At 32.4% G+C, this 16,333-nt stretch overlaps 1 protein-coding gene across 1 annotated transcript; it reads left to right on the top strand.

The window, feature by feature from the left end:
- The first annotated feature begins 8,491 nt into the window (after positions 1 to 8,491).
- LOC21392458 (protein IQ-DOMAIN 14) lies at positions 8,492 to 10,671 on the top strand. The gene is made up of 4 exons (XM_010094129.2): positions 8,492 to 9,055; positions 9,158 to 9,394; positions 9,636 to 10,325; positions 10,479 to 10,671. The coding sequence occupies exons 1-4, from the start codon at positions 8,612 to 8,614 to the stop codon at positions 10,497 to 10,499; spliced, it is 1,392 nt and encodes a 463-aa protein (XP_010092431.2). The 5' UTR covers positions 8,492 to 8,611; the 3' UTR covers positions 10,500 to 10,671.
- The last annotated feature ends 5,662 nt before the right edge of the window (positions 10,672 to 16,333 follow it).

Here is a 16,333-nt window from a genome sequence, read left to right as displayed (position 1 = left end):
AATAGGTCATTTAGTAATGAAGCCCATCGGAAACAAAAGAAAGGTGAGCCACAAGAGATTAAACGACAGCGACAACATAAGAAAGCCCAAAGGGCTCATAATAAAACGGAAATATATATTTGTGACGACAGTATTTATTTAGAACGACAATCAATTAGAAACGTCGAATATCAGCAAAACTACAATAATTTCTGAAAAGAAAACGACTAAAAACGACGATGATTAGTGAAAAAGATAATGAAACATAAACAGCAACAACATCGACGATTCACTAGCAAAACCGAAACAACAAACATTAATATTAATATAAACGACATTGCCTTGTAAATGAACAAAATTTTAACAAATGACAGTTTAATAAAAACGATCATGTCCGAGACGAGAAAAATATATGATGAAGAATGGCAGCGGACCGGCTTCACAAAGTTAAATTAAATTGATAAACAATTAAAGGTCAACTATTAAGAAGGACCACGTTATCTTTAAAAAGACAAAAAAAAAAGATAAATTGAAAAAGATAAGCCGGGACGATTATGAATAATGCTAGTGATTAAGAAATCAATAAGAAATGAAAAGAAAAATAAATTGCTATAAAAACGACAATTTCTTGGAAACGACGGAGACTACAAAAAACTACAATTTTACTCGAATACAAAACGTCAAATGCTTCAAAAGACGAAAAGCATTGATCGAAATAGAAGTGCGGGAAGAGAAAAAAATACAAATATGGTGCCGTTTGGAGCTTATGAATACATAGGCTGACAATAATAAAAACGATTATGAGATAAACACAACGATTGAGAAACACAAAAATGAGGAGGTTTAACAAAAAGTGCAAAACTAGTTAAAGACGACATGGATTACATAAAACGACTGTTAGCAATTAACGGCGCCAGCGAAAAACGACAACTTTGGAATCAAAACAAAGTGTCTTGGAATGGAAATACGACACTTTATTAACGACAAATGGATGAGAAACGACATTGACGAAGAAAACAAAAATTATTTTGAAAAATCAACAATTTTTTGATAAACGAGAACGGTTAACGAAACTTTGATATCTTTTAAATGACGAATATTGATAAAACGACAAGGAGCTACATTTTCTATATTATTTAAGAAAAGAGATAGGAAAGCAAAAAATAACATAAAATAAATAAATAAATAAATAAAACACGTACACGACAATGGTTCTTAAGAACGGCATGATTTGGAAAAACAATAATGTATTAACGTGTATGAAAGCGACAAAGACCAATAAAACGACATGGACCTTAAGGTGTGCACAATTAAATTGTCATATTTCTCTTAACTTCTATTAATTATAATATGATTCGATGTCATATGATTTAGAGTTGCGTCTTACTATGTAATTTTTTTATACCCTATCTTATAATTTTTTAGCATACAACAAACATGAGACTTGAAGACCATAAAATGTTTCCTAATTCTAATATGAAAATAATATTATTAAATGGTTCAGAATTGTGTCGTACAGATAAAGTATACCCTACCACGTATATATTATTAAACAAAAAAAAAACTTAGGCCCCGTTTATTTCACTAATTTGAGTTTTATTACAGTAAAAAACTCTTAGAAATAGTCACATCTAACTTTTTTATTACAGTAAAAAAACTCACATAAAGTCACATCTTAACTCAAATTAAAAATTTGAATCAACAAACTAAACGGGGCTTATATTCAGTATTTAGGATTTCTATATCGCCCCATTTCCCAAAATGATCAATAATGCACCTAAAAAATAGAAAAGTTTATACGTAAGGTTTATAGTTTGTTTAGTTCGTTAATTTAAGTTTTTAATTTAAATTGAGATATAATTTTATATAAAAATCTTTTACTATAATAAAAATATTAAATATGATTATTTTTAAATTTTTTTTACTATAATAAAATTTAAATTAAAGAAATGAAAGAGGCCTTAATTACGTAATTAGGAGAGGGGAGTTATTTTCATTAGTGTGGAGGGCTCAATAGTTAATCCTTGTAGGTGTATTAACCACCTTCTGACACAAGTCACAATTGCCAATACCATCATACCTGTCTACTGAGATATCCTTCCACAAATGCCAAATAGTACCGTTACCTAGAAAACTGCAACAACTTTGTGCTTATTTGATATACGTGTTAAATTTATTAATATATAAATTATGTTATAGTATTTTTTTATAAAAAATTTAAAATTTAAATGTCATTGTCAAAATTACTGTTTTAAACACGTATATTAACGAATCCTTTTACTTTTAAGATTTTGGACCCCATATAACTTGTTATAGGACCACATATGCATTTTTGTTTGTAGTCACTTATTATGGTTCATTTCTACTATATGACGACTTAGCCCCCACTTACTGAAACAATTCCATGACAAAATTAAAACTGACTTCAATTATATATGGTACATGTTTCGTACATGCCATGATCTCTTGTAGTGTTGGTTGAGGGTGATTGAAGAAGGCTTGATGGTTTGAGTTATTTAGGGAATTTGCCGACACTTCCATTTTGATTCCATGCAAGTTAAGTTGTAACCTAATTGGTTGTATTGTAATGACGATGAGAAAACTAAAAGCAAACTGACAAAGAAAGGAATATAAGAGAAATACGCTAGAATGACTATCCAATAAAGTGAAATTAACAAAATGACCTTCTTCATTTTTTATGAAGAAGAACCACCTAATCATTTTTTGTAAAAAGTTGTCATTTTACAAATAAAAATTTTTAAAAAATTATTTTACTAATAAAACTTTTCTATTGAGTTATTTTTACAAAGACCTCGGAATATAACGTTCGCAATAATTTCTTAGTTAGCGCAACGATCAACTTAAGTTATTAAGTTTTATTATAGCACGAAATAAGGTTTAGAGAGAGTCACATTAAAAAAAAAAGAAAGTGAGAGAGACGGTTTTAAATTTTTTTATATGAGAAATGCTAGTATCACTTTTTTGTTACGTATTTACTGTTTAACACGTGAACTCTATTATTTTATTTTATTTTTGTTTAAATAATAATATATTATATTAGTGAAGCCCATGTGTCAAATAATAAACGTAGAGAGTGATAAAAAACTAACAGAAAAAAATGATGCTAGCATTTTTCATTTTTAATAAATAAGCATTTAACTCACATACGCTATATCCTTCAGGACTTGAGCCCTAGTCACACATCCACACATGACACACCTTGATGATTTTAATTTTAGAAGTTAAGATTATCTATCTTTTTTTTTTTATTTTTTTTATTTTATGAAACGATTGCTTATATATGAAATTTATACAAAACCTATTACAAAGAAATTCCGACATGAGCCAAGAGCATCGGTAATATGCAAAGATTGTAGATGTTGACACTTTCCACCACATACCCTTTACCAAGATGTGGTCCATTTGGTATTATTCTAGTCACCAACTCTAGAACTCTCTCACTGTCATTGGGTTATTTGAGACAAGTTTTTTTTCTTTTTTTTTAAACCATATAAAATAGCTATTTTGCGTAGTTACGACCCTGAAAAAATGAACCGGCCTTGATTCTAGTTTTCTTTAGCTTGATTATGAATATCATGCTTGAATAAAGTATAAAATAAAGCCCTGGAGACAAACTAAAATAACCAACTTAAGAAAAAGGCAACTTAGGCATGTTAAATAGCCATGGCAGTGCCTTAAAAGAAAAAAAAAAAGCAGCCATGGTAGTTTGGCTAAAATACTTTAGGGTTTGTTCTTTTGGAGTTTAACTTGAGTATAATTCTTGAGTTGAATTTGAGTTATAACTTGAGTTGAACTTGTAACTTGAGTTTATATTTGGTTGTGTATATTTGAGTTATGGTTTGAAATAAGAATTTTTTTGAGTTTGTGTTTGAGTGAGTCAAAACTTGAATTTGTATTTAGATAGTATTTTAATAAAAACTCAATGCTGATGAAAAATTTTAATAGGGTATATGGGTCTAGTTTTATTCGTCTTTTCGTTGTCAACGCATAGAAAAAAAATCATCTCAATCAGAATTAAAACGAAAAAATTATAGCATTTTTAAGAATATAAAAAATATTGTTCATTAATTTGAGTTCGAGTTTCTGAACTCGAGTTGAAGAGGAAACTTGAACTCGAGTTTTAGTCCTAAACTCGAGTTTGAACTCGAGTTTAAACTTAAAAGAACATAAACTCGAATAAAGTTATAACTCGAGTTGTCTTTTTTTGAGTTTTTCACTCAAAAGAACAAGCTCTTACATTTTTGCCTTTTTCCTCTCTCCCTCTCTCTCTATATGTATATATGTATAGATATATTACATATGTATTAATTAGGGACAAGACTGACAATTCACCACATAAATTCTGAACTTCAAATACCTTAACCAAGATGAATGAGAGGAAACAGCCAAAACAAAGAAGCCACAAAATATATATACAAACACACACATTACTGAAGTAAGTTATAACTTGGCATGTGCATTGAAACATATAAAAAGGTGATATTCATACAAACAAGAAAGAGGAAGGATGTTTCTCTAGTCAAGCATTCACATGCATGTTTATCTATAATTAATATCCATTTCGTACATAATCAAACAATTATTGTTACTATTTTATTCAATTAGAGATTTTTTTTCCCGCTTATATGCTGTAATTTCCCCCATATTGAGTACATAATCACATAATTAATTAAATAAGTCCTAATTTGATTTTCCATGAATGTACTATTATTGAATTACGGAATGTCTTTTGAGGAATATGGCTGGTCTTCACATGAATAACATTTAAGTGGAGGAAACAAACCTGGGGTATTTATGCTGCTCCAATCAAATATCAAAGATTGAAGTGATTACTATTGAATCTAATATAAATATATAATAAGTTTTGAAATTTTATTGTGTCAAAAGAAAAAAGAAGGGAGAAAGAGGGAAATAAATCAAGACTTGAGATGAATTAAAATTAATAGGTCAATAGTTTATATAAGTTAATAAATAGGTCAAATTATTGTTTTTGTCCATAACTTGTCTGGTTATAGACTATAACTTGACAAGTTATTGTTCATAATTCACGGTTTTTGTCCATAACTTGTCTGGTTATGAACCATAACTTGACAAGTTATTATTCATAATTCACGGTTTTTGTCCATAACTTGTCTGGCTATGAACCATAACTTGACAAGTTTGTTCATAACTTATCTAGTTATGAACTATAACTTGACAAGTTATGGCCTATTAATTTCTATAACTAAAAATTAGCCTATATACTTTCTTAAGCTTTTCATATTGACTTATTTTCTACTATTTCCGAAAAAAGAAACCCCCATTTAAATAGAGGTTACCAAGACCTTGAAATACATTTTACTATTTAACTTGTGCAATAAGGTTGTATCCATTTTTGTGGTTAGATCTAGTGATCTACCATTTGAATATGGCTTTTGATTCAATGTTTTATTTTTCATTGTTAGACGTTCAAACAGAATTCCTTTTTTCATAATAAACCAGAGATCACATTATGATGCTTTTCATTGTATGATATCCATAATACACCCAATTTCCTCACTCTTTTTACCTCCCAGAATTAATATTGATTCTTCTCGGATCATGTGCCCATATTGGCTAGGATTCTGCAAAGACAACTATGAGTAGTTCATTCCAGAACATTTTTAACCATAAAGTACTTTATCAACCTCTTCATTAAATACTGTCCACCTTCAAGATAAGTCCAAATTAAATGAGAAAAACTTCTAAAAACATTGTAAAGCCAATGATGTCCATTGGGATATATATATATATATACACATATATATATATATATATATCAATAATTTTTGTGGGGCTGAGTTGGTCCTACTCAGGTCAATGCTTAAAATTTGATTAGTTGTTAACTTCAAAGTATAGTAGGAGGAGAACTCTATAGTAGGGTGGTGGTAGACATAATTATAAACCGTTAGATTTTAATTAAATTTTACTTAACAGTTATATTTTCTATAATGTAATATATATTATTTGATATAATTTGATAGTTTAAAACTATCTTACTAATAAGATATTGTTGTTCATATCTTACGACAAAATTCTTCACCATAGCTGAGTAATTTTTCCCTTCTGAGATTGTTCATGCATTTTCAATTTGCACCATTTAAGTTACACACACAGATATATATATATATATAATATATATATATATATATCAATAATTTTTGTGGGGCTGAGTTGGTCCTACTCAGGTCAATGCTTAAAATTTGATTAGTTGTTAACTTCAAAGTATAGTAGGAGGAGAACTCTATAGTAGGGTGGTGGTAGACATAATTATAAACCGTTAGATTTTAATTAAATTTTACTTAACAGTTATATTTTCTATAATGTAATATATATTATTTGATATAATTTGATAGTTTAAAACTATCTTACTAATAAGATATTGTTGTTCATATCTTACGACAAAATTCTTCACCATAGCTGAGTAATTTTTCCCTTCTGAGATTGTTCATGCATTTTCAATTTGCACCATTTAAGTTACACACACAGATATATATATATATATATATATATATAGATAGAGAGAGAGGGGGATAAAGTTAATAGTGTTTGCTAATTATGTGATTAGGCATTGATTTGAAGGGAAAATGGGAAAATCCCAAAAGACTGTTTCACTGAAGCAAACACCTAGTCAAAGGGGATGCATATAAAACATGCCATGTGACTGCCAACCAATTTATTTAATATTTATATGAATATTGGAAAATAATTATAATACAGCTTACCCATCTGTGACGGGTAAGATAAGACCAAAACTCCTATTAGCTAGTTTAAAGTTCATGCACTAACCACCATCAGAATTCCCTTTTTGATTCTCTGTTCATAGGTTTTGGCCCACACATATTTTCTTTGGGATTTTATAATCCAAATTATAGATTATAGATAACAAAAATCAGCAGAACGTATTCACATTAGTTCAACCTTCCAACAATTAAAATGTTCATGAATGATTTTCCTGTTAGCATTATTATTATCATTAATTGGTATGTATTTCAGCCTTTTATCTTGGACCAACTAGTGGAAGAAAAAAGAATATAAATTGTTACAGAACCAATAGTATAAAGGTTGGAATTTGCAAGACTTACTTTCATTTAGCTTGTTCGAATTAAAAAGTAAATTTATGTGAAAAAAAACTGTATTTAAAAAAGTTAAATTTATATTTTTATGAGAGAAAACAGTATAATGAAAACTTAAATTGTGATTCGAACTAATAAAGCGAACGATATATACATAAATATTTAACACAATCTTCTCTTTGGACCTGGAAAAGAAGTGGTTTAGCTCAAAATTTGTCACATTCTCTTGTTACTTTTGCTTTTAGAGTGGCCTTTTCTTTTTTCTTTTTTCTTTTTTTTTTCTTCTTGAGATGATTGGGAATTTGATGTGGCAATTTTTGTTAGCATGATTTTGTGTATTTCAGGCATGTAGCTAAAAAATCAGACATGTATCAAGTCAAACCAGAATTTTATGATGTAGGATCCTACCAGTTGAGTTATATTTTATACCATCAGATCTATATTAGTTTTGTCGATTTTTACATTGTTTAGAAACATACACACTATGGTATGATATACAATACAGTATATAAAAAGCTCCTAAAATGAGAATTTTAGGATAAAAACTCATAATGGGTAAATGTGTACGCAGTGTTAGATGGTCCTAGAAGTTGGTAGCACTTCATATATGTCAGTTTATCTGTCCCACAAAACAAACAACTATTTCTACATTCTCTTCATCACAAACCAACTGGAGACTTTACAGTTTACCCTATGATATTAGAGGTGCAAACGCTATGGGAATCTCAGCATATTTGATATGGAAATTGATAAAAAAAAAAGAAAATTAAAAAAAAAAAATGAAGGGATGACTTCCTACTGGGTCTTAGTATCTTAATGTAGAGTCACCATGAGTTTTCATCATGAAAGACTTGACCTAAAATCCAATAAATAGCTTCATATAGTCATGAGCACGTGTAGAGGAGAACAAATATATATATATATGGACCCTACAAATGGAGTCTCCATGAGGTCATTCAATTTTCTAAAAAATCCAAGACCCTAAAAAAGGACCCCACTTAAAATTTGTGTATTTTACACGGAGTCTGCATGTTCTTGTCCCATTTTCACATGGTTTCTGATCCTCCCCCATAACCCCAAATATTAACCAAATGTCAGAAAATTTACCAAAACACCCTTGGTTAGTAAATAAATTTTAGAATGAGAGTTAATAATAAATATTACCTTACAGGCCTATGAGGCTAGCCAGGAATCTTTTGGCACTAAGTGGCTTTATCTAGGGAGCTTCCTCTTTGTTGTCTTTTCTACTAAAGGAGAGTAAAAATTGCAATATTTGTATCAGAGAAGGAATAAATGAGAGTAATAGGAAGCAGTTAAATTTGGTAAAATTAAGTCCTGTTCCAATAAAAAGGAACACATTATAGTTATGAGGGCTACTAATGATCAAATAATATAGACAAGAAAAGGATCTAGACACATGATTTGTTGCTTTCTTCTTCTTGTTCTTGGTTTGTGGTGATAGAATCATCTGGCAGTTTAGAAAGGATTTTTGGAATTTGGATTTGGATTTGAGAGAGATGGGAAAGACAAGCAAATGGCTAAGAAGCATTTTGACAGGAAAGAAGGACAAGGAAAAGGAAAAGGAGAATTGTCAAAGTGATAATGAGAATCCCACAACTCCAATCTCAATCCCACAGACAACACCAAAGGAGAAGAGGAGATGGAGTTTCCGGAGATCGTCGGCTTCTGCGGCGCCTCCCAAGGATTCGAAGGACTCGAATTCTGTAGAACAAGGCGCTATGACTCCACTGTTAGTGCAGGCTGCATTGGACGCTGAGAATGAGCATAAAAAACACGCCATGGCCGTGGCAGTGGCCACGGCAGCGGCTGCTGATGCTGCTGTGGCGGCTGCGCAGGCTGCAGCCGCTGTGATCCGGCTAACTGCCGCAGCCAATGGAAAAAACAGTGCAATTGAAGAGGCTGCAGCCATCAAAATCCAATCCGTTTTCCGCTCTTATTTGGTAAAAAAAAAAAAAAAAAACTCCATAATTCATTGAATCATGTCTAAAAGTTTGCAATAAATCCAAAATGTTTTTAACTTTTTGATTGGTGGTGCATTGCAGGCAAGAAAAGCATTGTGTGCCTTGAAAGGGCTGGTGAAGTTGCAGGCATTGGTGAGAGGTCATCTTGTGAGGAAGCAAGCCACGGCGACTCTCCGCTGTATGCAGGCATTGGTGACGGCACAGGCACGAGCCCGTGCGCAGAGGATCCGAGTGGTTGATGACACAAAGCCCGTTAGCCATAGGCCATCCACACACAGAAAATCAGTACAGGACAATTGGCTGCGTCATCCATATCATGTAAGTTGTCCAATCCAAAATCTTATCCAATTTAAACCAACTTTCTTTTGTTCTTATGACATAGAATGAGCTCATTCGACTGCTTTCAAGATCCGGGCTAGACAGTTTTCACTTTATATATCCTTCCTCCAATGTTCAAGTAACAATTATGGTTAAAAAAAAAAATCATCAAACTTGTCATAAATTGTTAATTTGTTCTTATATAGATGAAGTCCTGAAATTATGATTTTTCTCCATGTAGGATATTGACATAGGCATGGAGGAGAACGTCAAGATTGTGGAGATGGATCTTGGAGGAACAAAGGGATCGTCAAAGAGCAGAAACAGCTACTCAATTCACCCACAAACAGAAAGAACAGATTGCAGACTTTCGACACATCGACCGACCTCGAGGCAAGAAAACATCAACAACAACAGCAGCTGCAAGGTCTCACCGGCTCCATCAGCCCTGACTGACATGAGCCCCAGAGCCTGCAGCGGCCACTTTGAGGACTACTCTTTCGGCACAGCTCAAAGCAGCCCTCAGTACTGCTCGGCCGCATCTAAACCCGACCCCTCTAGGCTTCCCTTTGCCTTTCCTAGGCCAGATTATGCAGAGTCACTCTCCTATGACTGCCCTTTGTATCCGAGCTACATGGCCAACACGGAGTCCTCGAGGGCTAAAGTTCGGTCGCAGAGTGCGCCAAAGCAGAGGCCAGCAGACTCATTCGAGAGGCAGCCAAGCCGCCGGAGGGCGTCCATTGAAGGGAGGAACGTGCCGAGGGCCGTACGGATGCAAAGGTCTTCTTCACATGTTGGTGCAACAGCTAAAAACTACCAGTATCCGATCAAGCTCGACAGATCGATGGTTTCGCTTAAGGACAGCGAGTGTGGCTCAACTAGTACAGTCCTCACTAATACAAACTATTGCAGATCTCTTGTTGGATTTGATGTGAGTATTAGTTAATTTGAAATGGTGAAAAAAATTAACTAGAACAAGCATTTATGGAAATGAAACCGAGTTGAATTGAAATGAAACAAATGAGCAAGTAAGCGTTTCGGTGATCAAGTTCTTACTATATTTCAATGGCTATTGTGGCTGCAGTTTCATGGCAATAGGTACTAATGGCCCAACGAGAAGAAATGGGCAGATTTTTCACAGACAAAGCAAGCTCCAGACAATGGCGAAAATTGCGAAAAGCTTTATCTATTTATTTATTTTTTTCTGACTCAAACTCCTCCTCCTAGACCTTTTTATCTGATTCCAGTGTAATTTTGCAAGGAACTTTTTTATTATCTCCCAGTGTATTTAGTGTAGAGTTTGTTTTCATATTGGATTTGATTGTTTTTTCCAAGCATTTTGGGCAAGTTTGTTCTCCAAGTCTAAAAGTTGTATTAGTAGTAAAATATAATTGAAGTTATCTGTCTATAGAAATTTGTTCAACATGAAACAATTGTCCTTTCTGAATATGCTCTTTTCATTTTGTGAAATTGTGTAACTCCATTTAAATTGTTGTTTCAATTGTCACCGGAAGAAGCAAGATACACTTGAGAAAATAAGCACAAAACTGATGAAATAAAATAAAGGTACTACAGTAATTGAATATTGAATGCAGAGACCAGAAAATTAAAACGTTTCACATTCTAAGAAATTTTATCATTAAGTTTCAAAAAAAAAAAAAAAAAAAAGAATCACCACCAAGTTTCACAAGAAATTCAATAAGAATAATCTTTGTGGTGACTATGTATAAACTCACTAGAGACAACATTAAGTGATGACTTTTGTGGGCCGAGAACCCAACTTAGTCGCCAACTCTGGGCTCTTGAGAATGACCGAAAACATGCATTGGGATTTGAACTCTTAAGATAATGATGTTTTGTAGGGTCGTGAGAGATGTTTTTCTGGCTCGCTATCTCAAGTTTTCGACCAGATATAACGACAGTAGCTTGTTTATTTCGTGGTTCAAATCTTTTTATTATAATATTTTTTCTATTTGAATTTTTTGATTTGAATTCATGAACTAAACAACATTATATGACGACTGAAGTTGCTCATATTCAATAATCATCAAAAAAAGAATTGATGTCTAATTGCACATGAAAGATGAAGATCATCATTTTTAAAGCATGTCACGTGCAAATTTCGTATCTCGAATTTTTAATTTAATACATAATTAGTTATTAGACTTCAATTACTACTGATTTTGAGGTTTCAGGGGCATTATGTCAAAATTAGAAGTTCAAGATTCATTAAGTGAAAAAAAAAAGGAATAGTTCTGGTATAGCTCTGCAATTCACTTGAAAAGGAAAACAAAAGTGGCATTTTTTATTTTTATTTTATTATATTTTTTGAAAGCAAAAGAAATGAAGGGTTAAAACGGATAAAGCAAAGAAAACAGCAACAGGTATGTGAAGATGGTAACAACTTGAGAAAACGAAGGAGTTTTTCAAACAAGAACACATAGAAAACGAGAAGATATGAAAACGACATTGATAAGGAAAATAAGTCTAAATTTAGAACGGCCTGCATTAGCAAAACGACAAATAGGAAAAGCGACAGAAAGTAAAAACAAGCTTGGATGAAACGTCAGTTAATATGGAAAAGGACATGGAAACGGATTACGATGGCAACGGCAAAAGGGGAAAATGCTTCTGGTAGACGATAAAAATTTGAAAAAGACGGTAACATTTGTAAACGACAACAAAACGACACTTGCAAGGTAACGACGACCTATAATTATTAATACGACAAATCATGAAACGGACGATGAATAAAAAACGACAAGTTATAAGAAAACGTCATTCAAGAAAACGACAACAAAGAGAAAAAAAAAACAACGAAAGTGAGAAATAAAAGTAGTTTTTTTTTTTTTTTTTTTTTTTAAAAGAGGACGAAAAATATTGATTAATTATACTGTAAAGCTGCTCATTGGAATTAACTTAAAAGAAATAAAGAATCATTTTGATACTTTAGGTTATTTGAAAAAATAATTTTGATACTCTGTATTTGTCATTATATTAAAAAGGTATCTTGACATTCTTAAAAACATCACTTTAGAACCCTTAAGGTCCTTTTTAATTCTTTACCCAATGTATTCCGTCCTCTTTTCTCCTATCAACCAACTATGAGTCAGACAGACTAATAATAGGTAAATTGTAATATATAAGCCAAATTTTTAGATTGATGAAGGTAAATAGCAGTTTTAAGTTTTATAAAAATAAATAACATTTTACATCTTGATTTGACAAAATTGTCTTTTATTTCTTCTTTTTTATTTTTTTTTAATTTTTTTATTTTCTTCTAGATCTAGATCTATCTCTTTCTCTCCTCTCTACCGATCTCTCACTCTCTCCTCCCTCTCTCTTCTCCTAGCTTGCTCTCTCTCCTCCTCCTTCTCTGGCATCATGACAGAACACGGTTGCCATTGTCGTCGAGACAAAGGGCATCGCAATGGCAACCTTAATCGTTGTTATTTGTTCTTTCTCTCTCTCCTCCTCATCTTTCTCTTCTCCATTTGTCGATCTTCTCCTTCCGGTGGTTGTTCGGAGTAATTATGTTGGAACGTTTACCACCATGGAGTTGTACGTCGACGACACCAGAAGCGGCAAATTTCGTGAGGAAAAATGCAAAACTCTAGTGGGCCTTGGGTGGCTTGATTCGGCAGGCGTCGAGGTTAATTGCCGTATGGGTTTCGTTCATTTTAACACTAAAACTTCGTTCACTTCGCGGATTCGAGTTTTCAATTCAAGCTGAGATGTGACATTTTCTGAGAGCTTTTCACTGTAGCAGAAAAAGTTAGATGTGACATTTTCTGAGAGCTTTTTACTGTAAAAACCTAAAACTGAAAATTTGAATCAGTGAAATGAACAAGGTCTAAGAATGCATAGGAACAAGAGTAACGACAATTGGAGGTCGGATGATAAAGTAGTTGTATTTTGAAGTTATGAGTGTTTTGACCATCATGCTACATGCTTAACTTACGTGGTAAATGTTTCATTTACAATCAAAACATTTTAATATGCTCTTGGTAAATACAATATTTACCATCTAAATAGATCACTTACAGTAAATGATTCATTTACTGTAACAGTTTAAATTTTTTTTTTGGTAAATGACCTATTTACCCAAAAACTCGTAGTAAATATTACGACTCTGAAGACAGCTCTGGTGATGGCTCCGGCGAGGACTGTAATTCCGGCGACTGCTCCTGCAACGATTCCGGTGATTGTTCTGGCGATGGCTCCAACGACAGTTCTGGGAGGACTGTAACTCCGGCAACGATGATGGTGACTTTAGAGTCTCTGGTGAAGTTTCCGACTTCGGTGACAGTTCCAAAGAAAATGTACTAATTGTGAGAAAGGGGAGAAGGAGAAGAAGATAGGGGTATTTTAAGAATTTTAATTAGCTGCAAATGTGCATTTATAAAAATTATGCTATTTACTGCTACAAACAAATTTTTATGCTATTTTTTATGGTCAATTAATTTCATAATAATATTCTTTTTTTCTCGTAGGGCCACGAATTAAGTACGCTTTTGTCTCTCCTTTCTACCATCGTTTTTCTTTTCTAAATTAATTAAATCTTTTAATAGGACTTAATTCACTTTTTTTTATAGTTTAGAGTCTAATAATTATGAATTTACATGATGGTATAATTGATATTTGATGTTAAGAGTTTTAAATTTGAAATATGAGTATACTAAACAAAAATCAAAACTTAAAGTAAAAATTGAAATTTTGTAAAAAAAAAAAAAAGAAAAAAAGAAAAAAACGAAGAGTTTTAATCCACTCAATCCTATCCCCATTTTTACTTTTCCATCCAATCAGACAAGTTCTTAACTTCTTTTTTTTTTTTTTTTTTAATTTAAATATGCTTTAATTAGTCTAACACACTTTGCTCCTCTCTCTCTCAGCAAAAACAGTGGGGACCTAGGAATAGCACTAACTATTTGCATGGTCCCAAAAAAAGGGAAATCGCCGATCCCTACGTTATCAGTTTTTGGATATGTTTGGTTCTATTCATTGGTCTCAAAGAGCAGAGAGATTCCCATCTCAAAAAAGCTCCTTTGTTTTCTTTTTAACAAACCAATAAGAAGAAAAAGAAACGATATGCACTTGGAACGGCAGAGATTCCACGTCCCATTAAGAAAAAACAAAAAAAAAGTTCAAATAATTGAAGGCAAGTCAAAGTTATGGTCACCTTGCCATGCCCATTTTCTTAATTTCTCTCTCTTACCAATATATATTTCTCTATGTCGCATATAGTACTAGTAATCATCCTTTTGATGACTAGTATGCTTGTTCTCAGTCTTGTAAACATCAATACGCAAATATTAAAACATGGAATGATGTGATAGTGTTAGAAGAAAATAATCGAAATTATATATGTCTAACTGTTAAAGAATTATGTAGCAAGATTTAAGAACTAAACACAAGGCGGGATTGAACCCGCGGGAACACCAACTTTTTAAGAGAGGCAACGTGAGAATTGTAATTGAGTGTGATCGTTTGATTCACACAAATTATCGACTTTGATATCACTTGTTCAGGAGATATCACAAGATTAACTTATTAGGTCTTGAGTCTTTCTGTGTATATAAATTACTTCACATTCTCATAAACTTTTTATGTGAGACAACACACGCATACACTTTTCTTAACAAAGTATATCTCGATCGTTTGACTTCAGTGGGTCATCAGCATAAAAAGTATATCTCGGTTGTTGTATTTATATTTGATTTGCGTAATCGGCTATATGTTTTTTTATGTTGAAAATAACGTATTGCGAATAGGTGTTTTCATCGCAAAAGCTAGTTTTGAATTTGATTTCTACAGTGTCATGTATCAATCAAACACTTCATTATTGACAACCACATATCTTTTGCAAGCACGCATGAGAGATCAAAAAGTACACACACACACACACATATATATGTACACATATATATACATGGTCCCCTCAGACATTCAAAACTACACGAGGAAAGATCATTTACGACTGGTGCCAGAATCCGAAGGTCAACTTGTATATCAAAATTTGATTAACATTCTTGATATTATCCATTACATTGTCCAGTCACCACGACAATGTGGTCGATCAAGTTGTCAATGGATTAGAGTTGACTTAATTCAAATATGTAAGCAAATGTGATCAGATAGGTTACGGTACAGGAAAAAGGGAGATTTTTTTTATGGGACGAAAATGTAACATTGCGGCCTCGTTCACTTCACAAATTCGAGTTTTTAATTTGAGCTGATATATGATATTTTTTGAGAGCATTTAACTGTAGCAAAAATACTTAGATTTGACATTTTTTGAGTGTTTTTAACTGTAGAAACTTAAAATTCGAATCAGTGAAATAAACGGAGCTTGTATTATTGAGTTAAATTAGCTAAAATAGCATAGATTACAGATGATAGGATAGCTTCAATATATGCCCCAAACATCCACAGAACTATGAAACACCAAATTAATTTAAGCACAATTATTTACGGAATTCACCAAACGAGCCATAAACCTGCCCCGGATTCTCTTAGCAAGGCATGCGTGCACAACACCATCGGAATCTCTTATCACTTCCCCAATTCCAACATAATCAGCTTGTTGTTTAACCGCTGCATCCGAATATTTGAGCTTAAAATGACCAGATGTCGGCGCTAACCAACGTTGTGAAAGACTTATGACCATTAACAGTAAAAAAGGAAAGAAATTTTGGGTGCGTTTGGAATTGGTTTAAAAATGATTTTATTTTCAATAAAAAAGTAAAAATGAGATTGTTTTGAGAATCATTCCGAAAACCGATTCTGAAATTGCGTTTGGTTGGCTTTTTCAGATATTATTTTGAGTATAATAAAAAAGTGAAATCGTGTTTATTAATTAATATATTATAATATTATTGATAAATACTAAAAATGAAATCAGAAAAGTGAAAACAACTTTTAACTGTTTTCTAATTTCTT

Source organism: Morus notabilis, unplaced genomic scaffold (assembly GCF_000414095.1).
Source record: "Morus notabilis unplaced genomic scaffold, ASM41409v2 Scaffold1163, whole genome shotgun sequence".
In the NCBI taxonomy this organism is placed as follows: Eukaryota; Viridiplantae; Streptophyta; class Magnoliopsida; order Rosales; family Moraceae; genus Morus; species Morus notabilis.
The sequence above is the reverse complement of the archived record's forward strand: the minus strand, read 5'-3'. Positions and strand labels throughout refer to the sequence as shown.